This window comes from Planococcus citri, chromosome 3 (assembly GCF_950023065.1).
Source record: "Planococcus citri chromosome 3, ihPlaCitr1.1, whole genome shotgun sequence".
NCBI classification, from domain to species: Eukaryota; Metazoa; Arthropoda; class Insecta; order Hemiptera; family Pseudococcidae; genus Planococcus; species Planococcus citri.
In genome coordinates this window covers 15319201-15344500 of record NC_088679.1, presented here as the reverse complement: position 1 = coordinate 15344500, position 25300 = coordinate 15319201, and the positions used below count along the sequence as shown (strand labels likewise).

The window sequence follows — 25300 nt, the reverse complement described above, 5'->3', positions numbered from 1 at the left end:
TGGAAAAAATCATCTTACTTACCTAACATATTGCATGGAGATAAGATAATAATAAACAATCGGAATATGAAATACCTGGCTTACGACTCACTTCACTAGGTAACAATGTAACATTAATAATTCATTGCAGATTAAATTTTACCGAAGTGTTCCTTTTTGTTTTAAATTTAAATTAGTTAGGTATAGGTGCTGTGAAATTAACCTCATTATTCCCTTATAGAATTTTCAAAAATAGGAAACTAATATAGGTAGGTAAGGTGAAATAAAACCAAATTAGTTCACTCCAGAAACATTGTTCTATTGTTATCAAAATGTTACATAGATGCTAAACCTTTAATAAGATTATAATAAATTTCAATCCCACGCAGAAAAACTTTTTCGTTCAAAAATTCATTATTATCATGGAGCAAAACTGGTGTATTATTGATGGGTGAGAATCCAATGGCTGGAATCCCAAGCTGTGGAAAAATCAGAACGTCTTATGTCATGTCTGAGAATAATGTATAGGTACCTATTTTTTTCCTCTAGTGCATGTGTTTAGCCTTACCTCTCTAATGTATCGATTATCAGAAGCTCCAGGTGAAGTAATTTTCTTCCATTTCAAACCCCTGTAAAATTAGGCGAAGTTTTTCGTCTTGAAACGTGTTCTGAGTTAAGCAAGTACCCAGGTTAATTTCAAATTTAGGTTCGGTTACCTACATTTTTTCAATTTCGTGTTTGAAAACCATCCACCAAGGGTTACTTTCATCCATTGGGGTGGGAGCAATGGGGGATGATTTTCTTCGAAATGTGTACCGAACATCGTTTCCAGCTTCTGAACACCACGAGTCGATCATATTGAGGAATTTTTCATGGTTTACGTCGAGAGCCAGTCTCATATCGAATCCTGCTGTTATCTCAGGCGGTACCACGTTCATTTGAATACCACCCTATCGAATTGCGAATACAACAAATTTTGCTTGATTAGGAATACTGTACTTACTTTCCATGAAAAGCTAACAGCTAGTCTAGACTGCTGGGTGATAATGAGCTCTCGTACTTGCAACATTGTCATGTTAATCGTCGTTACATCACCTAACATTAGATCAGGATTCGAATACAGTCTACTTTTTTCATTTTCACGATATTCCAAGAACTTATTAATGATGTATTGCATTTTTTCGGCCGCTGTATTTTCATGCAATAAAGAGCCATGGCCTGTGTTACCGCAGCATGTCACATGTAATTCTACAATACATGATGAAATACCAATAATACCCTACCGTTAGTTATTGGGTTTAAAACCTCTACAACCGGAGAGTAAAATCTGAAGTTATTTATTCACGAGGGAAAAAATGGTCGTATACTTACGCCAAATTACTCGTTCTGCGTTTCGTACGAAGAAATGGTCGGAATCACTGATGGTCCCTTCATCCATAGCAAATCCTACGTTCATACTTTGGAATTCTAGTGTCTTCACGAAAGCTCCCATACCTTCCTTGCCTCCTATTTCTTCGTCTAGGTCAACACAATAAAGTCAACGGGGTATTTTCAAGTTTTAAATAATTATTTCTTGATGCAGACTAGAATTTAGAAAATAATACCTACTCAGTACTCACCTGGAACAAATGAAATATGAATAGTTCTCTTGAATCGTAAGCCCTCTTTTAAATATCGTCGAATGGTTTCCATGTACTGAATACCAACGCATTTCATGTCTTGTGCTCCTCTCGCGTATATGTTACCATTTTCATCTTTGATTGCGTCGAATGGTTCATATTTCCAATATTCCTGCAAAATCACATTTTAATGCATTTTTTTAAAAATACCCTTGGTAGGGGTAATATAGCTGTGAATGATTTCCCAAAGATTGATACCTACTCGAAATACCGGAACGACATCCATATGAGAATTCAACAATAAAGATGGCAATTCCGGATTCGTACCTTTCCAAGTGATTATCACGATTGGTTTCCCTGAATAAATTTCAATCACTTTGATCGGAAGGTTTAGTTTTTTGGCCTCATTTGTGATAAATTTAACACATTCGTCTGGGGAAAAAATAATAGACATGTATGGTTATGTAGGCTCAAAACCAAACGGTCAAAATCAAAAATACACTCACCATAATTTATTTCCGGATGCACTGATGGAATCTGTAAATATTTGCGGAATGTGGTGACAGCTGGATGTTCATTCGGCATCTTCAAATTTATTAAAGTGTTTGAATTTGAAGAATAATTAGCAAATAAACGATCACTTTCTGTATTTCAGTGAGCTAACTAACAGTATTCGTCTCCTCATTTTGTGTTTCTATAATATTCGTAAACTCGAGTTGTGTACATAAGTATTACACTCAGATAACAATGAAATATTATGAATGCATTACTTTGTTGTATTAAGATACCATAGTATTTCGTTGCGTGTGCAAAACGAAGCATTAGGTACTTGCTGTACCTACCTACAGAATTCATGCAACTCATAAGTAAATAATAATAATAATAAAAATTTAAAAAAACAGCTCATCACTCTCAATACGAAAAAAGTGACAAATAACATTAGAGTACACACCTTACCTATTGGCCAATGGGACACAGATTTACATCTAGGGCCGTATCATGACGACTACTTAAGCTTAGGTAAATGAAATCCTGGCCAGATCATGGAAATGATTCGAGAAAGTACTGAGGGTGTAGACGGAGATATTTTGGTACCTTGAATGACCAAAATAAGCTATAGATGAAGCATATCCTTGATTTTGACAAAAATTGGTGAAGAATTTTGCTCTAATTGAGTAGATCATTACTCAAAAAAATGCTAAGCCATCTTGCTGTACAATAGGTCGAGTCGGGAGTCTTCGAAGTTTAGTGATAGTTTTGACAGAGAAGCACCTACTTAGTTGAAATGTTTCCGAGTGAGTATTTCCCAGATTTGTAAAAATTGCCCCAAAAAAAGAGAACCAACATTTTTCAACTCTGAAAGATCAAAGATTCTCCGGAAGCTCTGAAACAGCCATTCCAGGATCAATCAACAAAGTAAAAACTTTCTTGCAATCAACGAATAGCTGATAGCCTGTTTTCACTTACAGTTCTGTTAAACCAGGGTTGTTGCGGATCACGAAAATTTGATCCGAATCACGGATCACGAATCATTGAGAAATTTGTGATCCGAATCACGGATCAAAGATCTCCCGGGAAATTGTGATCCGGATCACGAATCACGAATCACTCCAGAAAAAAATGATCCGGATCAAATTTCACGGATCATTTCAAGGAAATTGTACTATAAGATACTAAATTGGTTTTTTGAATTAAAGATTGAACAAAAACGTGAAAAAACGAAATAGTCTCCATTTTATTTTCAAAAAATTGCAATAACACATTATACAGAGGTGGGAAAAAGTCAGCCTCAGCTTGCAAATTTGCAGAAATTGAAAAATGAAATTTTCACATTTCAAAAAGTTTTAGTTTTTTGTCAATGAAATCAAAAACTAAGCATCCTATAGAAAAACTAATGACATTACGTCGATTGGAAATTTAATTCTCTACAATTTTGGCCATGTATGTATAATTTTTTTGTAGGACGCTTCCTTTCACCTCCAGATCGACTTTTATGAAACTCAATTTGCAAATTTTTCAAAAAACAATTTCAAAAAGTTTTACTTACTTAGTTTTTTGTCAAAAAATCAAAAACCAAGCATCCTAACGAAAAACCAATGACATTACCTACGTCGATTGTTACGTCAATATCCGAAAAATTGACTTCAACTCCATTAATTTTTAATAAAATCGAATTTTCAAAGCAAAAACAGGCAGCAATGCAGCATTACTGGTGAAAAAAAAAATGATCCGTGAAAAAATTATCTGCGGAAAATTTTGAATCGAATCATAGATCACGAATCGTTGTGGTATAATGACCCAGATCACGAATCACGATTCCTACTGCAGATCATGATCCGGATCACGCAATGATTCGGATCACAACAACCCTGCTATAAAGGGTACATTTCCCCCTACCCACCCATTTTGGGAGGGGCGGTAAAAAGCACCTAGAAGGATAGTGCTAGGTTAGTGCTGGTTAGTGCACGCATCCCCGACGTTAGTGCACGCCCCCTTCACCCCCATTTTTTAAAAAATATGTGGGGGGGTACAGGGAAACGTGGTACCCCCCCATTCACGGAAGGGGGTTAAAAACCACCTAGAAGGTTAGTGCTAGGTTAGTGCTGGTTAGTGCACGCATCCCCGACGTTAGTGCACGCCCCCTTCACCCCCATTTTTTAAAAAATATGTGGGGGGGTACAGGGAAACGTGGTACCCCCCCATTCACGGAAGGGGGTTAAAAACCACCTAGAAGGTTAGTGCTAGGTTAGTGCTGGATAGTGCACGCATTCCCGACGTTAGTGCACGCCTCCTTCGCCCCCATTTTTTAAAAAATATGTGGGGGGGTACGGAGAAATGATTTACGAAAAAAGGGGAAGAACGTCGTTGAAATGGTTAAAACCCACATAGTTCGACTCAGTTTCGTTAGTGCTGGTTAGTGCACACACTTATACAATTATTCCCCCTCCCCCTCCCCCCAAAAAATTAAATAAATAATTTTACACACTGTGGTCCAGTAAAATCAGCATCGAATAGGGAAAATCGAAGTGGCAAGCTGATTTTCGGTATATTGGTCCATTTTAATGTCCTGAAAACGAATCCTAGGAGTACCCTACTGTACCGGGTGAGCTTCTTCCCAAATTCTGGATCTTAGCCCCCCCCCGCATCCGGGTTTGACCAAAAAATCTCGAATATGTAATACATGCATTCGTGACTCGAAAATGGTTGCAATCAATGGTGGGGGGGGGGATTCAATTCTACAAACCAAATTCCAGATTTTTATTTCGTTATTCATCGAATATTTTTTTGAAAGCCTCTAACGCAAGAATGGTTTTAAAAAATGTTGTTGTATGTACTTGTACGTCAAATTTCCCATCAGATGAGCCATTGATCAATTTTCCAGTCCCAAGAGGAGGTGGACCTACGGCGCTTCGAACATACGGGGGTTTGGAATAGCTTCATAACGTTGATAGTTAATACTGATCGTAATATTTTTAATCATTCAAAAATGGTATGGTGGTGGTTCACCTTGTTTTTTTGGGGTACACAGCGGACTACCCTGAAAATCCAAAATATGCGCTTAAATATATATGCTCGATCTAAAAAGTAAAAATATTCCCTAACGATATGGGTATTGTTTTACAGGAAAAATCAATTCCTATACGATTTTAGTAATACTGTTGTGTAATACCAAGAATTCACGAACAAAAATCCAAAACATAGCGTTTTAAAATCACGAAAAGGTAATTCTAATTTCATTATTAAAGGAATAAAAAACAAATAAAATGAACAAAAAAAAAATAAGTAGGTACGAATGAGCTATCGCCAGTTTCACAAATTTTGCGGGGAAAAAAATGAAAAATACCCAAATACTAATTTGATGCAAAAATTTGAAATTGAGCAAAATATTCCCTAAAAACGTAAAATTAGCTCTAAAAAGAAAACGCAAAATATTCCCTAAAAAGTGCCAAAATATGCTTTATATATCTATGCTTTTATGGTGAAATATGCCAAAACATGCTCTAACGAATTAGGCTCATTTTACTAGAAATTTAATGGATCGTGGAGATAATTGGAAAATTCCCTATCCCTTATGCATTCAAAAAATATGCTCCAGCATAAAAATCCGAGCCCCGGTAATTATAAATTATAAACGCATAAAATCTAAGAAAAAGTATTCGCAATATTTTTTTTCAGTTTTAGATTTCAACTTCAATATGTTTGCCTGAAAGTCCAATTGCAAGCTTTTCGAATTTTAATCACTGATTTGGAATCCCTTCTGTAATTCTAAATTCCACAATCAGATTTGCTTCAAGTTCACTCAAGTCTTGAGAAATGAGAGTCTCCAAAGTTTGTTTGTTTCACATGAAACCGAAGGTATGATGTGTGCAGATTAGGATTACAGTGATTTCCTATCCCACTCCTCCCCTATAAACTTTTAGAAGTTTGTGACGAAAATCATTTTTTAGCAAGAATGCTATGGGAACGCCTTTAAAAAAAGGTACTTACCTAGAGGGAATTTTTAGTTTAATGTTACAGAATAGGGACTTTTAGAAAAAATTGCGGAAGTGGGAGGGGAGAAGAGTCCTCAGCGAAGACACAAAATCACATTTTGCAAAAAAGTGTGTGAAAATATACTTTCACAAGTGAAAAGGGATGGGGAGGTATTGAAAAGTCGTTGAAACACTTAAAAAATACATCTCGTAACAGGAGTCAAATAATTCGCCTGGTAAAACAACAATATAATCGATTTAATGATGATTGATGATTATTCAACCACCATGACATTTTTGAATGATTAAAAATATTACGATCAGTATTAACTAACTATCAACGTTATGAAGCTATTCCAAACCCCTGTATGTTCGAAGCGCCGTAGGTCCACCCCCCCCCCTTGGGACTGGAAAATTGATCAATATGGCTCGTCTGATGGGAAATTTGACGTACAAGTACATACAACAACATTTTTTAAAACCATTCTTGCGTTAGAGGCTTTCAAAAAAATATTCGATGAATAACGAAATAAAAATCTGGAATTTGGTTTGTAGAATTGAATCCCCCCCCCCCCCCACCATTGATTGCAACCATTTTCGAGTCACGAATGCATGTATTACATATTCGAGATTTTTTGGTCAAACCCGGATGCGGGGGGGGGGCTAAGATCCAGAATTTGGGAAGAAGCTCACCCGGTACAGTAGGGTACTCCTAGGATTCGTTTTCAGGACATTAAAATGGACCAATATACCGAAAATCAGCTTGCCACTTCGATTTTCCCTATTCGATGCTGATTTTACTGGACCACAGTGTGTAAAATTATTTATTTAATTTTTTGGGGGGAGGGGGAGGGGGAATAATTGTATAAGTGTGTGCACTAACCAGCACTAACGAAACTGAGTCGAACTATGTGGGTTTTAACCATTTCAACGACGTTCTTCCCCTTTTTTCGTAAATCATTTCTCCGTACCCCCCCCACATATTTTTTAAAAAATGGGGGCGAAGGAGGCGTGCACTAACGTCGGGAATGCGTGCACTATCCAGCACTAACCTAGCACTAACCTTCTAGGTGGTTTTTAACCCCCTTCCGTGAATGGGGGGGTACCACGTTTCCCTGTACCCCCCCACATATTTTTTAAAAAATGGGGGTGAAGGGGGCGTGCACTAACGTCGGGGATGCGTGCACTAACCAGCACTAACCTAGCACTAACCTTCTAGGTGGTTTTTAACCACCTTCCGTGAATGGGGGGGGGGGGGGGTACCACGTTTCCCTGTACCCCCCCACATATTTTTTAAAAAATGGGGGTGAAGGGGGCGTGCACTAACGTCGGGGATGCGTGCACTAACCAGCACTAACCTAGCACTATCCTTCTAGGTGCTTTTTACCGCCCCTCCCAAAATGGGTGGGTAGGGGGAAATGTACCCTGCTATAAACGCGTTTCACCAAAGTAGGATACCTACCTACCTATCATGTGGAAGATGAGAAACCGAATTATCTTCGATAAATTTAAACCTGTGTACAGGGTGTTCCGTAAATCGTCTGCCAAAATTCAACTGTACTCAGATGGTAAGTACTTGAGGAGACAAACAAAAAACATTATTATGACTGGTTGCCTACCTTGTGAATGGAAGGAGCCAGAGCCACGACATGCTTCGCAAAACTCGAAATTGACTAATTTTGAAGAAAAAAAATCATCAAAAAAAAAGAAATTGTTTGAATCATTTAAATGATGCCCATAACCCATAGTATTCAAGTTGATGAACAACAAATGTTATTTTGACAAATTGTCGATCTTCAAAATTGAAGCGGCAAACTTGATTCAAAATTTCCAATTTTGGGATATTTCAAATTTTCAAATTGTGTTTGAGCCTTCAATTTTGAAGATAGACATTTTTTGTTCGTCCTTGTGAGCATTATGGGTTATTGAAGTCATTTTAATGATGCAAGCATTTTCTTAATCTGTAAGAGTTCAAGAAGTTACATCACAAAAATTTAGGTACCTAGTAACTTTGAAAAATTCACCAAAAATTAGAAAATGTTTGGATCATTTAAGTAACTTCAATAACCCATAGTGCTCAAATGGATGATCGAAAGATGTTACTACATATGTCAAATTGCCTACTTTCAAAATTGAAAGCGCAAACAGTGCAAACACAATTTGAAAATTTGAGACTCATTTGAAGCATACCAGATTTGGAAATTTTGAATCAAGTACGTCCCTTCAATTTTGAAGATGGGCAATTTGTCATAGCAACATTTTTCGTTTATCCACTCGAGTACTATGGGTTATGGGCATCATTTTGAATTATTCAAACATTTTTTTTTATTTTTGATGATTTTTTTTCAAAATTGGTTTTAGAGTTTTATGAAGCACATTGAAATTTTGAAATAACCGCAATTACTCTTGTACAGTAGGATGTGTACAATTTTTGTCAAATAGGAGGGAGAAAACCAATGTGAGATTACATCTAACGTAAGCTACGCTTTCTTACAAAGTTGGATTTTTCAATTTTTCTTCACGATTTGAGCAACAAAATGAGGAATGCTTTAATTAATTTTTTTTCTCTTTTTAGAATATTTTTCAAGCATTCTTCGTTGTGGTTTCATTTTAATTTTTGATTTTTAATTAAATATTTAAATTCGGTTCTTTATTTTGTATTTTTATAGTTTTTTAACCGAATATTCACGAATTGTTCATGTTGATGTATTTTTAAATTAGATAAACTATAAGTATTCATCTTCAGAAAATCGACCAAATTCCATGAATTTTGTTGAAAAATTGATTCTTGAATCATTAAAAATGCATACCTATGCCTACACGAAAAAAGTGACCAATTTTTCATATTTCACATTCCGAACTTTGTCTACATTTATTTGATGAAGATTATGAAGAGTCCTTGAAGGCGACAACTGATTATTTATTTTTGAAAAAAATGGGCAGTATTTTTTGAAATTTCAGTTTTCACAGAAATGGTTTCAACGTGGTTCATCCGCAGCTCAGGTTTGTTATTGTTACGCAGTCGAATAAATAATACCAAGCAGTGCATTATACACACACGTACGAGTATTTCAAAAATTTTATTTAAAAAAAATGTTTAAAAAAATCACCTTAGTTACATCTTAATCTTAACTTTCGACCGAAAAAAATTACGGAATTTTTTTAGAACTCATAACCAGGTAGGAACCCAAATTTTTAATTTTGGGTCATGTAATTAACCTTTAACTGTTGACTGGAATCTTTTTCTCAATAACCTTAAGGAAACCTTTAACCTTTAACCAAAATTTTTTCCGGTTCGTATCCCTGACTTTTAAAAATTTTAATTGCGTATTTGATCCCCATTCCACATCATTATACTCTGTATAGGTACCTACATTGCATTTGTAATCTCTTTGCATTAGTTTTCCATGAAACAAATCGCAATATTTTGTTTCAATTGAATATGAAATGAAACAGTCGATATTTTGACAATATCGATTTAAAGCACCAAAAAACATACGCAAAAACTATCTTGCAATCAGCATTGTACTAGGTAGTAGGAGGGTCTGGATCAAAGGATTTAATTAAATCTGTGTGTACTCGTAAATCGAATCAAATTAGCCTGGCAAGTATCGCAGATTTGTATTTTTTATGTGTAATGAATGCTCAGTGTCACTTTAATTAAGCATTCTGAAAATATATGGATAATTCAATTTTTTTTTTTGCTACATCCACCCGAGCTTAAATATTATCTGTGTGCTGTGCTATTTCAATGCTCAAAATATGAGAGATTTTTTTGATGTCCGCAAGTTAGGTTTTTCTGTATCTCAGCATGAGAACGTCCCAAAATAAATAGCGAGAAACTTTAACCTGTCGACAAGCACTGTGAGTTTCCCATTTTTGGTCCACGAACTGAATGTGAATGAGGGATTACTACACACTCTTATGTTACGTATGTAACACTACCTACTTTATAAAAATACATTCAACATTCTTTTCTGCTTTCGTTCCTTTCCCCGCTGTTTGAAATTATGCGAAAGTTCCGATTAACCCGTATTGTATTGATTTAGAGTTCGATTTCCAGCATAGGGGTACCTATTTTGATAAGATCCGGAGAAAGTTTTGTCAACGCTAATACCGAGTGTATCGGGCATTCGAGAAGGAAGAAAATAACTATGCATTTACACAGGCAAAGAAAAGCGAAACTAAATACAAAATAATAATAAGTGAAGTAATAACGAAACGATATTGAAATTTATTAATGATTTCAACTTTCAGGCATGAGAATGTAAGTACATATAGGTAATGAATAGGAATATTATCAAATTCTACCACAATACGTGGTATACTTGATTGTAATCATGTACCTTACCTACCTACTCATGATTGAAAGTATATTCTACATAAAGTAGGTATATGTAGGTATATTATACACAAGTGAAAGAGAAAGAGTAAGACAGTACATCTCTTATTGAATAGGCAAATGATTACCAAAAGAGAAAAAAAGTTGAAAAATGAACGAAGAATATTACGATCTTCGGGCTTAAAATGGTTTACAAACGTCTAGAGTACTTACAATTATAACTGACGTAGTAAGTATAAATGCGGATAAACATAAAATATTATTCCTAATATTACAGGTTGAGAAAACGCCAAAATAAAATCAGTCGACATTTTCTCACACAATATATTCATTAATTTCCACTAATGAGGATTACGAATAACATATGTAGGTACCTACGTATAGTACCTATTCGATTTCGACAAATTACATAAATGAAAATATCGATCTCACATCAGTGAGAATTTATTTTAAAATTCCGGTGGACCGCAGGCATCTTATCTACTGGTTGGTGAGCAGCTCAAGTTGTACTTGCCTAAATCGAAATTACATAGGGTAAGTTGAAAGCCTAATATTGAGAAAAGATTTCATGATATTTTGGAAACATTTCATCGACACGAGCGAATTATTAACCACCATACGAGTACAACGTTCAGTGTCTTCAGCAGTGATGGGATTGATAAGTTGAGATGTCTATTTGGAAATCTAACGTTCGATCTGAAACGATGGATAGTAAAACGATGCTACTTTTGGTAAGGATCAGAGCTGGAGCGCCGGGGCCGTAATTTGCACTGAAACATAAAAGTGAAACACACACATTACATACATGTTTAAATGCCCCTAAGTGGGGGAAGCTTTTCGAATAACGTCGCTACGTAATTTGCCTGAAGTTCAGTCAAGTTCTATTAATTACGATCAGTTTTAAAATTGATACAATTATCATTAAATTTATTAAAATGTAAAAATACTCATTGTGAAAATGCCAAAATTTTAGCCAGAAATTGAAAAAATATTGAAAAATACAAAAAAAAATTGATGAAATTATTAAAATTGAGTAGGTAGGTATTTCCAAAAATTCATGAAAAATCTACCAAACTTGCATAAAAATGTTTAAAAACAAAGTCACATCGAAAAAAGTATCCAAAATTCTAGAAAATTTCAAAAAATCGTTCAATATGACAATTAGAAGAAATGGCACATTCTCAAAGGTGCACTGTTCGATTTGTTTAGAGAAGAAAACACATTTCTAAACGAAAACGAATGCATCACTGAAAACTCGAATTTGGTATAGTTGAGATGTCAGAACCTAACAATATTCATCTCATCATCAAAACGTGGGTTGAAATCGTTCGCGAACGATTTGTTCAGAGTTAACAATCAATTCGAAAACTAAATTGATTCCTTACTATAAATTGAATCGTATGCTCAGTGAAAGAAAGCATAGCAAAGTTTGGTCTTTTTCCAATCTACGATTGAAAATTAAAGTGATTCGTTAGCAAACAATTTGATTCAAAAATGAAAAATCTATCACAAGTGAACGATAAATCAAGCACGGCTTAAGATTATGCTATAAAACCTGATCTTTCTATCAACGAAAACTAATTGTAATTCGTTCACGACTGATTCGCTCAAAAGCGACGAATCATTCAAAGACGACTGACGAGTGAATCACCTAAAGGCTGAAAATGAAATCAGACAATAATACCTTACTCTACAAAACGAAACACTCATGACTCATCAATCCGTCTTGTTGATAGATTTTGGTACCTCGTTCGTGAACGATTTGCCCAGAGAGAAAAATCGTTCGCGAACGAGTAAATCACTGAAAAATTGAATCAACGTGTAAAAGACGTGAAACTTTGATAGTTTTTCAATTTAGTTCAATTATTATAAAATAGATTCAATTCGGTCGCGAACGATTCGCTCAGAATCGACAAATCATTCGAGAACGACTGAATCGCTGCTAAATTAAGTACGATACAGTGAAAAAAAAAGTGGCAGAATTTGATTTTTAAGAACTCATAAATTAAAATGAAATATGATTCATTCGCGAACGATTTGATCAAGGACGAAAAATCAATCATGAATGAAGGAATCGTCCATAAAAATCAAGCTAGGTAACAGATTATGGCATAAACTGAGGTAGTAAACTGAGATTATAAATTAATATCAACAAAATTCGAGTTGATTCGTTTGCGAATGATTCACTCAGAAACCACGAATCATTGAAGTATCACTGAGTCACCTGAAAACTGAAAAAAGTCAAAACGGGAAATGAATCACTAAAAAATCAAAATTCATCACGAACCTTGACAATTTTTATCGCATCATCAGCAAATGAATTCGATTCGTTCGAGAACGATTTCCTCAGAATTGAAAAATCATTAGAAAATATTGATCAAATTAAGCATCGAAGACGATTCGTTTGCGAACGATTCGCTCAGAAACAACGAATCATTCAAGAACAACTGAATCGCTACAAAAATCAAATCATACTCAACTAGACAGACATAGCAGAACATTCTTAAATCTACCGATAAAAATTGTCAGTGATTCGTTCGCGAATGATTTGCTCACAATAGAGAAATCGTTCGCGAACGAATGAATCACTCAGAACAGAACTCAAATTTTATGTGATTGACGTGATGAAATTTTGACTGTTTTAATCCTGTAGAAGTTGCCAATGATTCGTTCGCGAATGATTTGCTCAAAATGGAAGAATCGTTCGCGAACGAATGAATCACTCAGAACTCGAACTTAATATGAATGACATGATAAAATTTTGACAATTTTTGAATTTTAATTTCAAGTTATCAATGATTCGTTCGCGAATGATTTGCTCAAAAGATGAAAATCGTTCGCGAACGAATGAATCACTCACAGCTCGAATTTAATATGAATGAGTTGAAAATGACACGATGAAATTTTGACTGTTTTAATCTTGAAAAAGTTGTCAATGATTCGTTCGCGAATGATTTGCTTGAAATATGAAAATCGTTCGCGAACGAATGAATCATTCAGAAGTTCAGAACTCAAATTTCATATGAATGACACAATGAAATTTTGACAGTTTTTATCTCGTAAAAGTTGTTAATGAATCGTTCGTGAATGATTTGCTCAAAATAGAGAAATCGTTCGCGAACGAATGAATCACTCAGAACTCGAATTCAATATGAATGACACGATAACATTTTGACAATTTTTGAATTTTAATCCTGTAAAAGTTATCAATTCAATTACTCGTTCGCGAATGATTTGATCAAAAGATGAAAATCGTTCGCGAACGAATGAATCACTCCTAACTCAAATTTTTAATTCAATTTAATTTTATGTGAATGACACGATGAAATTTCAACAGTTTTAATCTTGAATAAGTTGTCGATAATTCGTTCGAGAATGATTTGCTGAAAAGATCAAAATCGTTCGCGAACGAATGAATCATTCAGAATTCAATTTTCGTATGAATGACACGATGAAATTTTGACAGTTTTTATCTCGTAAAAGTTGTTAATGACTCGTTCGTGAATCATTTGCTCAAAATAGAAAAATCGTTCGCGAACGAATGAATCACTCAGAACTCGAATTTATTAGATATGAATTACACGATGAATTTATGACAATTTTTGAATTTTCTTCCTGTAAAAGTTATCAATGATTCGTTCGCGAATGATTTGCTCAAATGATGAAAATCGTTCGCGAACGAATGAATCACTCTGAACTCAAATTTTATGTGAATGACACGATGAAATTTTGACTGTTTTAGTCTTGTTAAAGTTGTAAATAATTCGTTCAAGAATGATTTGCCCAAAAGTTCAAAATCGTTCGCGAACGAATGATTCATTCGGAACTCAAATTCTAAATGAATGACACGATGAAGAAACTTTGACCGTTTTAATCCTACCATCTAAATCTGCGCTTCATTCGTTCGCGAACGATTTGCTCGGAATCGATAAATCATTCGAGAACGATTGAATCACTGCTGAATCATGCAAATCCAGTGAAAAAGAATCTGGTAAGAATTGTACTTTTCAATGAAAGTGTGAGATCATTCGTTATGGAATAATTTACTCAGACTATTGAGCTGGCAAAATCGTTCATTAAGGAATTTTGAGCAGATTCTTCATTTATGAGTCGTACAGTCCATTCATCAAACCACCCATAACACTGCTAGTGCATATAATAGGTATCTCTATCTACAGTTAATAAATATAAGGACAACTAACTCGGTCGAAGTCCGCGAAATGGTACCTCCTTGAAGAGAATACACCTTTACGTTCCTTTCGAGCCAACTTTCAGTGGACAATTCGGCTGAAGCGGTTTCTACCACTGACTGCATCGAAATAGCCAACTTATTATTTTCATTAGCCGAGTACAACATCAGCACACAAATGGCTTTCTGACTATCCGGAACATTAGTCTTGACAGCTGATCTAATTTCCAAATCTCTGAGTCGACCGACTTCGATGGAATTGGAACATTTACCAGGTTGCAGATACAGCAGATGTCTCGTGTTCAACTCGACGCTCGTACCATTATTAGTGAATGGGGACGGCGATGGATATGGCGCCGGTGGCAAATAATCGAAATTTTCTAAATTTTGCGAAGGCGTTTGGTACGGCTGCTGGTAAATATTTGTAGAATAAGACGCCGATGGCGGCTGTACTTGCGGATGCGAAATCAAAGAAGAGACCACAGGAGCCGAAGGAGTCTGCGGCAATGGAGCAGGCGCTGCCGGAAAAAACGGTTTAGCCAGATTTGACTGTGGCTGAGACTGTTGTGATGGAAAAAGCGTACTGTGGAAATGTACAGCTTCGCCGTTGCCAATCGAGTTGCCGACGCTGTTGCCACCGATACTGTTACTCGAAGGTATTAAATGGCTGGGTAATTGAAAGGGAATAGCTTTGAAATCATCTCGTTCGCCGAATTCGTTATTATTCGTATAAGCGACGTAATCGTTGAAAGCTCGATCTATCGTGGTCGCATCGTCGTCCTGGAAATTTCTCGCGAATAACGATTTGGTACCTTTTGCATCATCGTCGTTGTGTTTTCGCATAAACCAATTTATCGAACTAGTATTGGCGAACTCGTCGCTCGGGATCCAATTATCGGTGGCTTCTTTCGAAACAACGGCGGCGGCGGTGACGGCGATGTTAGTGCGCGAACTTAGGCACAATATTAGATTAATTGGGACGAATTTTTGCCAGAAATACATATCAATAAGGGGATAATACTCGAATTTTCGCTACACTGGCTCACAAAATCACTCGCACGATCGACGAACTGCAAACGCGAACAAAGTACCTAACGAATCGTGGAACTGTCGACGCTGAACTGAGCTACGCGAATTCCAGAGGCAACGTTATATAAAATGCATGAGGGTATGATCGACGATAAAGCTTTGCCAATAGGTAAACCCACATGTTAATAAATATTATTCGAAAACACCCGGTGAACGAGCGTGGTTCGAGTGAAAACATCGAATGCTCTACAATGTTCAAAGTGCATAACATGGCGTGTGCAGTTTTTACCAGCTATACAAGTTGGCTCGATGTAAGTAGAAAAGTACCTGCTAAGGTACATAGTATAGGAACCTACCTAACTACGATTGTTAAAAGTATCACAAATATGCCTATTGCCTATAGAGTATAGGTATTTGATGAATCCCGCATACTTAAGTTAGCATACTTACTACGAATTTTCGTTCAAAATGCTCCTTTTATCACTCACGACGACTTTTTCTATTAGGTAGGTACTTCAACTCTGATTTTACAAATATTCTGAGCTGAGTTCGATTTTGAGGGGAAAAAACACTACTTCCACTCCACATTCCCAACTGGCAAAATCGGCTCAAGAACCAAATTTGGCTGGAATTTTAGATATTTTTGAGCATTGTTGAAGAATTTTGAACCCAAAATAGGGTCATGAGTTGATTTTTGGAATTTTCAAAAAAGTATCGTGTGACCTATCAAAATAGATCGAAACTTTTCGAAAAACTCGAAAATTTCAACGAAAATGTTTTTTGAGCATTCTTTGGAAAAATTGGAATCCAGAATTGGAATTGGAGCACAATTTATGGAATTTTTGAAAAAAGTGTCATGTAAATCAACAAAGTGTGTTGGAATTTCTCAAAAAAATCAAACATTTCAACGAAATAATGTTTTTTGAGAATGTTTGAAGAATTTTGATCCCAAAACTGGGTCATTATTTTTAGAATTGTGTCACTTGATCTGTCAAAAATGGGTTAAAATTTCGCCAAAACTTCAAATGTTTCAACGAAAATAATCTTGTGCAATTTTGGATAATTTTTTAAATCCACAATTGGGTCACCATTTCTGGAATTTTATGAAAAAATGTCGAGTGACCCATCAGAGTGAATTGATATTTCTCTAAAAAAATCAAATGTTTCGACAAAAAAGGTTTTTGAGCATTTTTTGAGATTTTCAAATCCAAAATTGAGGGGCACAATTTTTGAAATTTTTGAGAAAAATTGCCATGTAACCCCATCAAATTGTGTTGGAATTCCTCAAAAAAAATTCGAATATTTCAACTTATCAAAAATTGGTTAAAATTTCGTTACAACTTCAAATATTTTACTGTGCAATTTTGGAGAATTTTTAAATCCACAATTGGGTCACCATTTCTGGAATGTTTGAAAAAACGTCAAGTGACTTATCACAGTGAGTTGAAAATTCCCTAAAAAAAATCAAATGTTTCGACGAAAAAGGTTTTTGAGCATTTTTTGAGATTTTCAAATCCAAAATTGGGGCACAATTTCTGAAATTTTCGAGAAAAAGTGCCATGTAATCCATTAAAGAGTGTTGGGAATTTCTCAAAAAAAAAAAAAATAGAACATTTCAACGAAAATGTATTATTTGTGAATTTTTGAAGAATTTTTATCCTAAAATTGGGTCATTAATTTTAGAATTTTTGATGAAGTGTCACGTGACTTCAAACCCACAATTTCTTGAATTTTTGATAAAATGTTATGTGATCTATCAGAATGGGTTGAAATTTCGCTTAAAAATTGAATGTTTTGACGAAAATAGCTTTTGAGCATTTTTTGAGATTTTTAAATCCAGAGTTTGTTTACTTTCTGGAATTTTTGAAAAGGTGCCATATTGTGACCTGTCAAAATGTGTAAAAATTTTGCAAAAAATTTTGAACGAAATTTTTTTTGAACATTTTTGAAGATTTTTAAATCCAGAATTGCTTCATAATTTCCGTAATTTTAAAAAATTGCCATATTGTGAGCTATCAAACTGAAATTTCGCAAAAAAAATCACTTATTTCAACGAAGACTTTTTTTGACTATATTTTTTTCAAGTATTTTAGTCCCAAAATTGATTCAGAATTTTTGGGATTTTTGAAAAAGTGTTGAAAAAAGTGCCATATTGTGACCTATTAAAATGGGTGAAAATTTTGCGAAAAATTCAAATTGTTTCAACGTAGATGTTTTTGAGCATTTTTGAAGATTTTTAAACCCAGAATTGGTTCATAATTTCTGTAATTTTTGAAAAATTGTCATTATTGTGACCTACCAAAGTGGACTGAAATTTCTCAAAAAAATCACTTATTTCAACGAAGACTTTTTTTGACTATATTTTTTTCAAGTATTTTAATCCCAAAATTGGGTCAGAATTTTTGGGATTTTTGAAAAAGTGTTGAAAAAAGTGCCATATTGTAACCTATCAAAATGGGTAAAAATTTTGCAAACACTTCAAATTGTTTTAACGGAAATGTTTTTGAGTATTTTTGAAGATTTTGAAATCTGGAATTGGTTCATAATTTCTGTACTTTTTGAAAAATTGTCATATTGTGACCTATCAAAGTGGACTGAAATTTCGCAAAAAAATCAATTATTTCAACGAAGACTTTTTTTGACTATATTTTTTTTGAAGTATTTAAGTCCCAAAATTGAGTCAGAATTTTTGGGATTTTTGAAAAAGTGTTGAAAAAAGTACCATATTATTGTGACTTATCAAAATGGGGGAAAATTTTGCGAAAAATTCAAATTGTTTCAACGTAGATGTTTTTGAATATTTTTGAAGATTTTTGAATCCAGAATTGGTTCATAATTTCTGTAATTTTTGAAAAATTGTCATATTGTGACCTATCAAAGTGGACTGAAATTTCGCAAAAAAAATCACTTATTACTTCAACGAAGACTTTTTGGACTATTTTGGAAGTATTTTAATCCCAAAATTGAGTCATAATTTTTGGGATTTTTGAAAAAGTGTTAGCTGACTTATCAAAATGGATTAAAATTCTGGCTGAAAATCGAATGTTTCGACGGAAATGTTTCTCGAGCAGTTTTGGAGATTTTCGAGCCCCGAATTCTGTCATGATATTCGATATTTCTGAAAAAGATGTCATATAACTCCTCAAAATACATTAAACTTCGCACAGAACATTAAAAATTGCAATGAGAACTTTTTTTGAGCACTTTTGATGAAGTTTGGGTCCAAAATTGAGGTCATTTTCGCATATCTACTTATTTTTTTGTTAGTCTCAATATTATGGAAATGTGCCATCAATTATTTGATAGGCCGCATATCCCTTCTACGACAAAGTTTCCAAAAATCAACGAAATTTAAAAGTGCAATTTTTTCAAAAAAGCTCAAAAAATGTTTTGATTGTAATTTTTGATTTTTCTGTCGAAATTTTAATCCGGATGTTGATAAATCGCGTGGCACATTTTTCAGAAATCCCGAAAATCATGGTTCAATTTCTTGCTCAAAATTCTTCAAAAATCCTCAAACGAAGTTTTGATGAAAAAGTTCAGTTTTCTGTCGAAATTTCAACTCATTTTGATGGGTTTTTAAAGGCACTTTTTACAGTATCCTGAAAATCATTATCGAAGTTTGGGCTAAAATTTCTTCAGAACTGTTCAAAAATAGTTTTGATTGAAATTTTTGATTTCCTGTCGAAATTTCAACTCATTTTGATGAGTCTAATGACACTTTTTTTAAAAATTCCGAAAATCATGAATCATGACACAATTTTACTCTCAAAATTTTTCATACGAGCTCAAGAACAGTTTAATGAATGTTTTTGAGTTTATGCCTAAATTTCGAGTCCTAGGCAACTTTTCCGAAACTCCCAAAAATCATGACCCAATTTTGTGCTCAAATGAAGTTTTTGAAAAAAGGTTACAATTTTCTGACGAAATTTTAACCCATTTTGGTAGATGATTTTGAGTTTTTTTTTTCAAATATCCCAAAAATCGTGATCCTAGTTGGGGCTCAAAATTCTAATTATTATGCAAATGGTCAATTGCAAAGTCATTTTTTAATAATTCTACAGCAACTCATTTTTGCTCTTTTTTTGAGGGGGGGGGGAGGAGTATAAAATATTCATATACGAACCTATTCGATAACTTGAGGCTTGTAATCGTCTTTCACAGCTTCTGTGAGTTTTTTCGCGTACATATCCAGTCTTTGGGTCATCTAAGAATCAGAAAATTTTGAGAAATGAAAAAATTAGAAGCTAATACGAACAACGAGAGCTACACATGGTGACCAAAATTAGCACTTACTTGAAATCCCCAAACATCTTTCACTTGGCGGCATAAATTCAAATCCATTTCAGCGATCAATAATCCATCCTTCACTCTGGATAAACTCTACGTAAAAAATATAGTTTTGTAAGATTTGAAACGATTACCTAGGTGATTTACCATTTTATACGAGTACTGAGCATGCAATGGATTATTAACTACCGGTGTTCTCGATCCATCCGGAGCAGCGATGTAACTAGAGCCATAAAAATGACCGAACTCTTTATGAGCTGGTTTTCCATCACCAGAAGTAAACGCATTGGGAAATTCTTCAGTTCCGACTCGATTAATAGCACAAGTGAAATATCCGTTTGCTATGGCAGCATTTCGAGCTTCGATACCCCACAAAGGTTCGCTATAAATAATAATCGACATTGGTGAATTTTATTTTTCACTGAAGAGTTACGAGTTAGGTCCTCTCAACTGGATAAGTACACATAGTACATACCTTAGCCCTGCAACAGTAGCGGATGGATTGAACACAATTTCAGCTCCGTTAATACCAAACATCAACCAATTCAACGGATGATGACGTCCATAGCATATGTTGATGGCAATTTTTCCAAATTTTGTCTAAAAAAAAAAATGCTTGATTTTATAAAAAATTGAAAAAAAATCAAGATGATCATTGATGGGTAGAAAACCTACTTTAAAAACAGGATGTCCAGTGTTGCCTTCCATGTAATAAGTGGATTCGTTGAAATCTCCAACTCGAGGGATATGGTTCTTTCGATGTTTTCCCAATACTTTTCCTTCGTTATCAATTACCACAGCAGTATTCCAAATCACATCGTTTTTCAACTCGTCTCGTTCTAGTATAGGTGAAATAATGACCATATTGTACTGACGACACAACTAAGGAAATGATACCGTAAGTAGGTACCTGCATGATGAAATAGGTCTACGAATAAGCAAACGTCTTAAATATTTACTTTTTGCAAAAATTTAGTCGAAGGTCCGTCTTCAGCTGACTCAGCAAATTCACACCATGGTCGTTTTTCTCTCGTGCAAAAAGCAAACGGCATCGCTAAAAATATATAAGTATATAATTTTTTAATACCAACGCAAATTGATGGGTCACCGATGCCCTCAGTCAAGAAAAAATTTATACTTACGCCATGCTTCTTGTAAGCACAACACATTGGTTCCAACCATGGACGCTGCTTTGATGATTTGTTCAATTCGTTCGTAAATTGCATTTCTTTGCTTTGCGATGTGCTCAGTTGTGGGTAAGACGATTCGATTTTGAACTGCCCCAACACGAACGATCCTATTCGAGTTTCATCAAAACAGAATTTAGCAAGCTCTATCGAATTGTGGGAATCATAATATACTTAATTAAGTAATCAGCCTCTGGGAATTTTTATAGAAATAAATAAGCAACATAGGGAACTTCGCAATTATTAAATGAAACCGGATGGGTCAATTATATAAGCTTAATCGACCCCCCTCCCCCTCATTAGTATTTAGTTGTAGGCCAAGTTTATGAAACTCTGGTTAGGTACCTCGGTGAACGTAATTCTTCCTTTTCAGCTGAGAAACGATAAGATGACACTTCAAATCCGTTATTTATCGCGTAGGTATTCACATCGTCAGTTAAATTCAGCTTTCTGAAAATGATCAAAAGTAATATAGTAAGGAATTATTGAGAGAATTTTAACTAAGTAAGCCTCACATAGATAAAGGGTGTTTGTGAAACATTAGGCTGCACAGAAGTGAAAAATAATCCGGTATATACACTCACGATATATTTGTTCCGTACAGTATTTTTTCCACTTTGGGCAAAACATCTTGCGGGAGATTTTTCTTCAAGCAGGAATCGAAGTCGTCAATTTGGTCCGAATTGGCCATTATTTTGAATTACGTGAGAACTGAGAAGAACTTCGATCGCAGTGATTTCTAGTTTTCTTACCTGTGTAATGAACTTATGAATTCGAGGAATGAATTATAAATATTATTTGTGAAAGATACTGTTCTGGCTCAAAATGTACTAATTACCTATGTGTTGTACACTCAGTTTATGAATGATAACTGATAAGAAAGTGATAATTGAGCTTGAGCATCCGCGGTGCATACACATCGCGCATGGGACTACGATTACCTAGGGAGGGGGGAAGGGAACTAGTTTGAAGCGATGACGTTCGCTTGTCACTTTACCAATGAAAATAAAGTTCTAGATTAGGGAAGTATACGCATACGCCATTTTGGTTCGACACAACGGATGTAAACAACATTAGAACGTATGTACGCATACAATCTTAGGTGTAAAAAATGCAATTTTTTCGATTGTTCGCGGGTTCGGGTGAATTTTTAAGTAGTTTCCAGCTAAAGACAATGAAATTTCCTATCGATTGATGTTAAATTTTTGTTATTTCGCGCAAAATTGACGATTTTCTGAATACTTATATTATCCGATTTTTTCATACTATATGTGTCAACTTTAAACTAAAAATACTCGAAATCTTCAGTGAACACACAGGTATTTTAATATAGCAAAATGTTCGTAATTTCTTCGTCTTTAAAATGAGTGTTTATCGAAAGCTCTACATGCAACCGTTCAAAAGTTGTAGAAGTTTAAAGTTGCGAAAACAATGCAAAAACCAACCGCGGATGGTAAGTATTGAACTTTGAACTAGAATTACTCAAAATTTTCAACGAACACATAGGTATATTAATACAGCAAAACGTTCGTTATTTTATCTTTTTTAAAATGGGTCTTTACCGAAAGCTCTACCTTCTACCGTTCAAAAATTCTTGAAGATCAAAGTTGCGGAAAATGTTCTACAATCAACACTAAGTGACTGATAACAGTGATAACACAATTTGAACACTTTCCGCAACTTTGATCTTCAAGAATTTTTGAACGGTAGAAGGTAGAGCTTTCGGTAAAGACCCATTTTAAAAAGGATAAAATAACGAACGTTTTGCTGTATTAATATACCTATGTGTTCGTTGAAAATTTTGAGTAATTCTAGTTCAAAGTTCAATACTTACCATCCGCGGTTGGTTTTTGCATTGTTTTCGCAACTTTAAACTTCTACAACTTTTGAACGGTTGCATGTAAAGCTTTCGATAAACGCCCATTTTAAAGACGATGAAATTACGAACATTTTGATATATTAAAATACCTGTGTGTTCACTGAAGATTTTGAGTATTTTTAGTTTAAAATTGACACATATAGTATGAAAAAATCGGGTAATAGAAGTATTCATAAAATCGTCAATTTTTCTCGAAATAACAAAAATTTAACATCAATCGATAGGAAATTTCATTGTCTTTAGCTTGAAACTACTTAAAAATTCACCTGAACCCGCGAACAATCGAAAAAATTGCATTTTTTACTCGTAAGATTGTATACATACATACGCTCTGATGTTGTTTACATCCGTTGTGTCGAACCAAAATGGCGTATGCGTATACTTCCCTAATCTAGAACTTTAAATGAAAATAGTCATTGTCGTTGGTAATTTACCGAGTAATTTCAAATAAGTGAATTCCCGTCATTAGAATTTATTACCTAAAAATATATTAAACATTTGAAGTTGAACCTAGTCTAGTTTTTTGACCTCATTCGTACGTCATATCGTGATGAATTCAACGTAATTGAATTTTTAAAAAATGGTCATTGTAACAAGACAAGTGAACCTCTTGAAGTGTCCACTTTCGAAGTCCAATTTGAAAGGGACTGTGATTTTTGAAGAGAACGTAGTCTGAAACCTCCAGTATTAGAAATTTACTCACCTAAATTGATTTTGTGACTTTTTACAAAATAATTTCTAAAATTCAAAATCTTACCATTTTCATTTTTCGGTGATTTATGCTTTTTTTGAATTTTTATTTTATTTTTCTTCGTAAAATATTTTCAGAGCCGTCAAGAGGACATCGTTTGTAGGCCTCTGGAAATCAAATTTTCAAAAACTTTCGTCCTTGCTTCGCTCAGAACAATTTCGTTTCTTTGTATTTAAATTCGAAAAATTCACATTTGGGCCTCCAAAAATCCAAAACAGAAAATGAAAAGTTTTTATGAGTCGTATGAATATGAACGTGATATCAATTGGCAAAATTGATATTTTTTCCCTATGCAAATTTTCAGTCAAACCCCTTCCCCCTTGCTCTTTCAAAAAACCTCTACCTATATAGTTTTGTTCCAAAAAGTGAGGCCAAATTATATTTGCCCCGGTCGAGCCCGAATTGGCTATCAACAGCCCCGTAGGCCTATGCTCTGGTTAAAAAAATGTGTTCGAGGCATCCTCCTGGAAATCGAACCAAATGCGGATAAACTCGTTGTATAAAATCAAGACCAAGCCATAAAAATCTACTTTTAATTGTGCAAATTGATTTACGTGTGTGCTCAGTGCTGTAAAAATTTTATAATCCTCGAGACATGAAAAATCGCCCTGAAGGCTTTAGAATAATAATGCTGATCAAAAAAAGTCACTTGAGGTGTTCGCCTGGAAATTGGCTCAAATGTCGATATACTCTTAGAAAATTCTATTTTTAGCTGCTCAAGTTGATTATTTCCACACCTCTGAAGCGATCCAAAACTACGCTGGAGGCTCCAGAATGACTTGAAGGGGGAGTGAAATTCAGATTTGAATGGTTGTTTTTCAACCATAACCAATATGGTCAAAAGGGCCGAGAAAAAGCCTCAACTCAATTTTTAACTACCCAAATTAACTTTCCACGCTTTATGGATGTTATCTAAAATCGCGCTGGAGGCTTCAGAATTGAGCGAAATGGTGACATTCAGATTCAATTGTTGTTGTTGTTTTTTTTTTCAGACAGAAGGATCAAGGATGAGCCCCAACTCGATTTCTATCTGCCCAAAATATAATGTCCATGCCTTCTGGAGTACCTAATCAGAAATTGTGTTGGAGGCTCCAGAATACCTGAGAATGATGAAATACGGATTTGGATGATTGCTTTTAGACAAAGAGGTCGAAAAAAAACCATAACTTTATTTTTAGCCGTCCTCATTAATTTCCAGGTCTTCTGGAGTGATCGAAAATCACGACGAGGCCCCCAGAATGACGCGAAATAAGCGAAATTCGTATTTTGGTAGTTGATTTTTGACAATAAAGGGGCCAATAATAAGCCATAACTCGATTTCTGACTGCTCGAATTGATTTTCAAGATTTTTGGAGAAATTTTGAAATTCCAGAGAAATCAAAAATCGTGCTGAAGGCTCCCGAATGATCGGGAATTATGAAATTTGGTTCGGCAGGGTTGAATATCTATTAGTTTCAGGAGTACTTTTTCATCATTTTTATTGCTGATTTTCTTTTCAAAAACGCATGTTAATGTCGAAATGATTAATTTTGAATATTTAAAAATTTTTTCTAAATATTGGAA

At 34.7% G+C, this 25300-nt stretch overlaps 3 protein-coding genes across 7 annotated transcripts in view; 1 reads left to right on the top strand and 2 right to left on the bottom strand.

The window, feature by feature from the left end:
- Positions 1-25300, top strand: part of LOC135841264 (nephrin-like) — a 1354679-nt gene that overhangs the window by 752885 nt on the left and 576494 nt on the right. The gene's annotated exons all lie outside the window — the stretch shown is intronic.
- On the bottom strand, positions 278-2276 carry LOC135840448 (aminoacylase-1A-like). Its single transcript, XM_065356996.1, has 8 exons — positions 2105-2276; positions 1861-2030; positions 1599-1770; positions 1351-1497; positions 1040-1227; positions 700-929; positions 548-608; positions 278-458 (listed from the first exon to the last, which is right to left on the bottom strand). Exons 1-8 carry the CDS (start codon positions 2181-2183, stop codon positions 315-317), a joined length of 1191 nt encoding a protein of 396 aa, XP_065213068.1. The 5' UTR covers positions 2184-2276; the 3' UTR covers positions 278-314.
- Positions 10285-22038, bottom strand: pyd3. Of its 5 annotated transcripts, none has more exons than XM_065358085.1 (11): positions 21946-22038; positions 21692-21871; positions 21453-21557; positions 21063-21217; positions 20880-20974; positions 20596-20802; positions 20396-20520; positions 20110-20302; positions 19927-20013; positions 19757-19837; positions 11045-11182 (listed from the first exon to the last, which is right to left on the bottom strand). In XM_065358085.1, exons 2-10 carry the CDS (start codon positions 21796-21798, stop codon positions 19757-19759), a joined length of 1155 nt encoding a protein of 384 aa, XP_065214157.1. In that variant the 5' UTR covers positions 21799-21871; positions 21946-22038; the 3' UTR covers positions 11045-11182. The 5 variants fall into 5 exon arrangements, with proteins under 5 accessions (XP_065214160.1, XP_065214157.1, XP_065214158.1 ...); XM_065358086.1 differs by having other exon boundaries at positions 21692-21859; positions 21946-21999; XM_065358084.1 differs by having other exon boundaries at positions 21692-21988.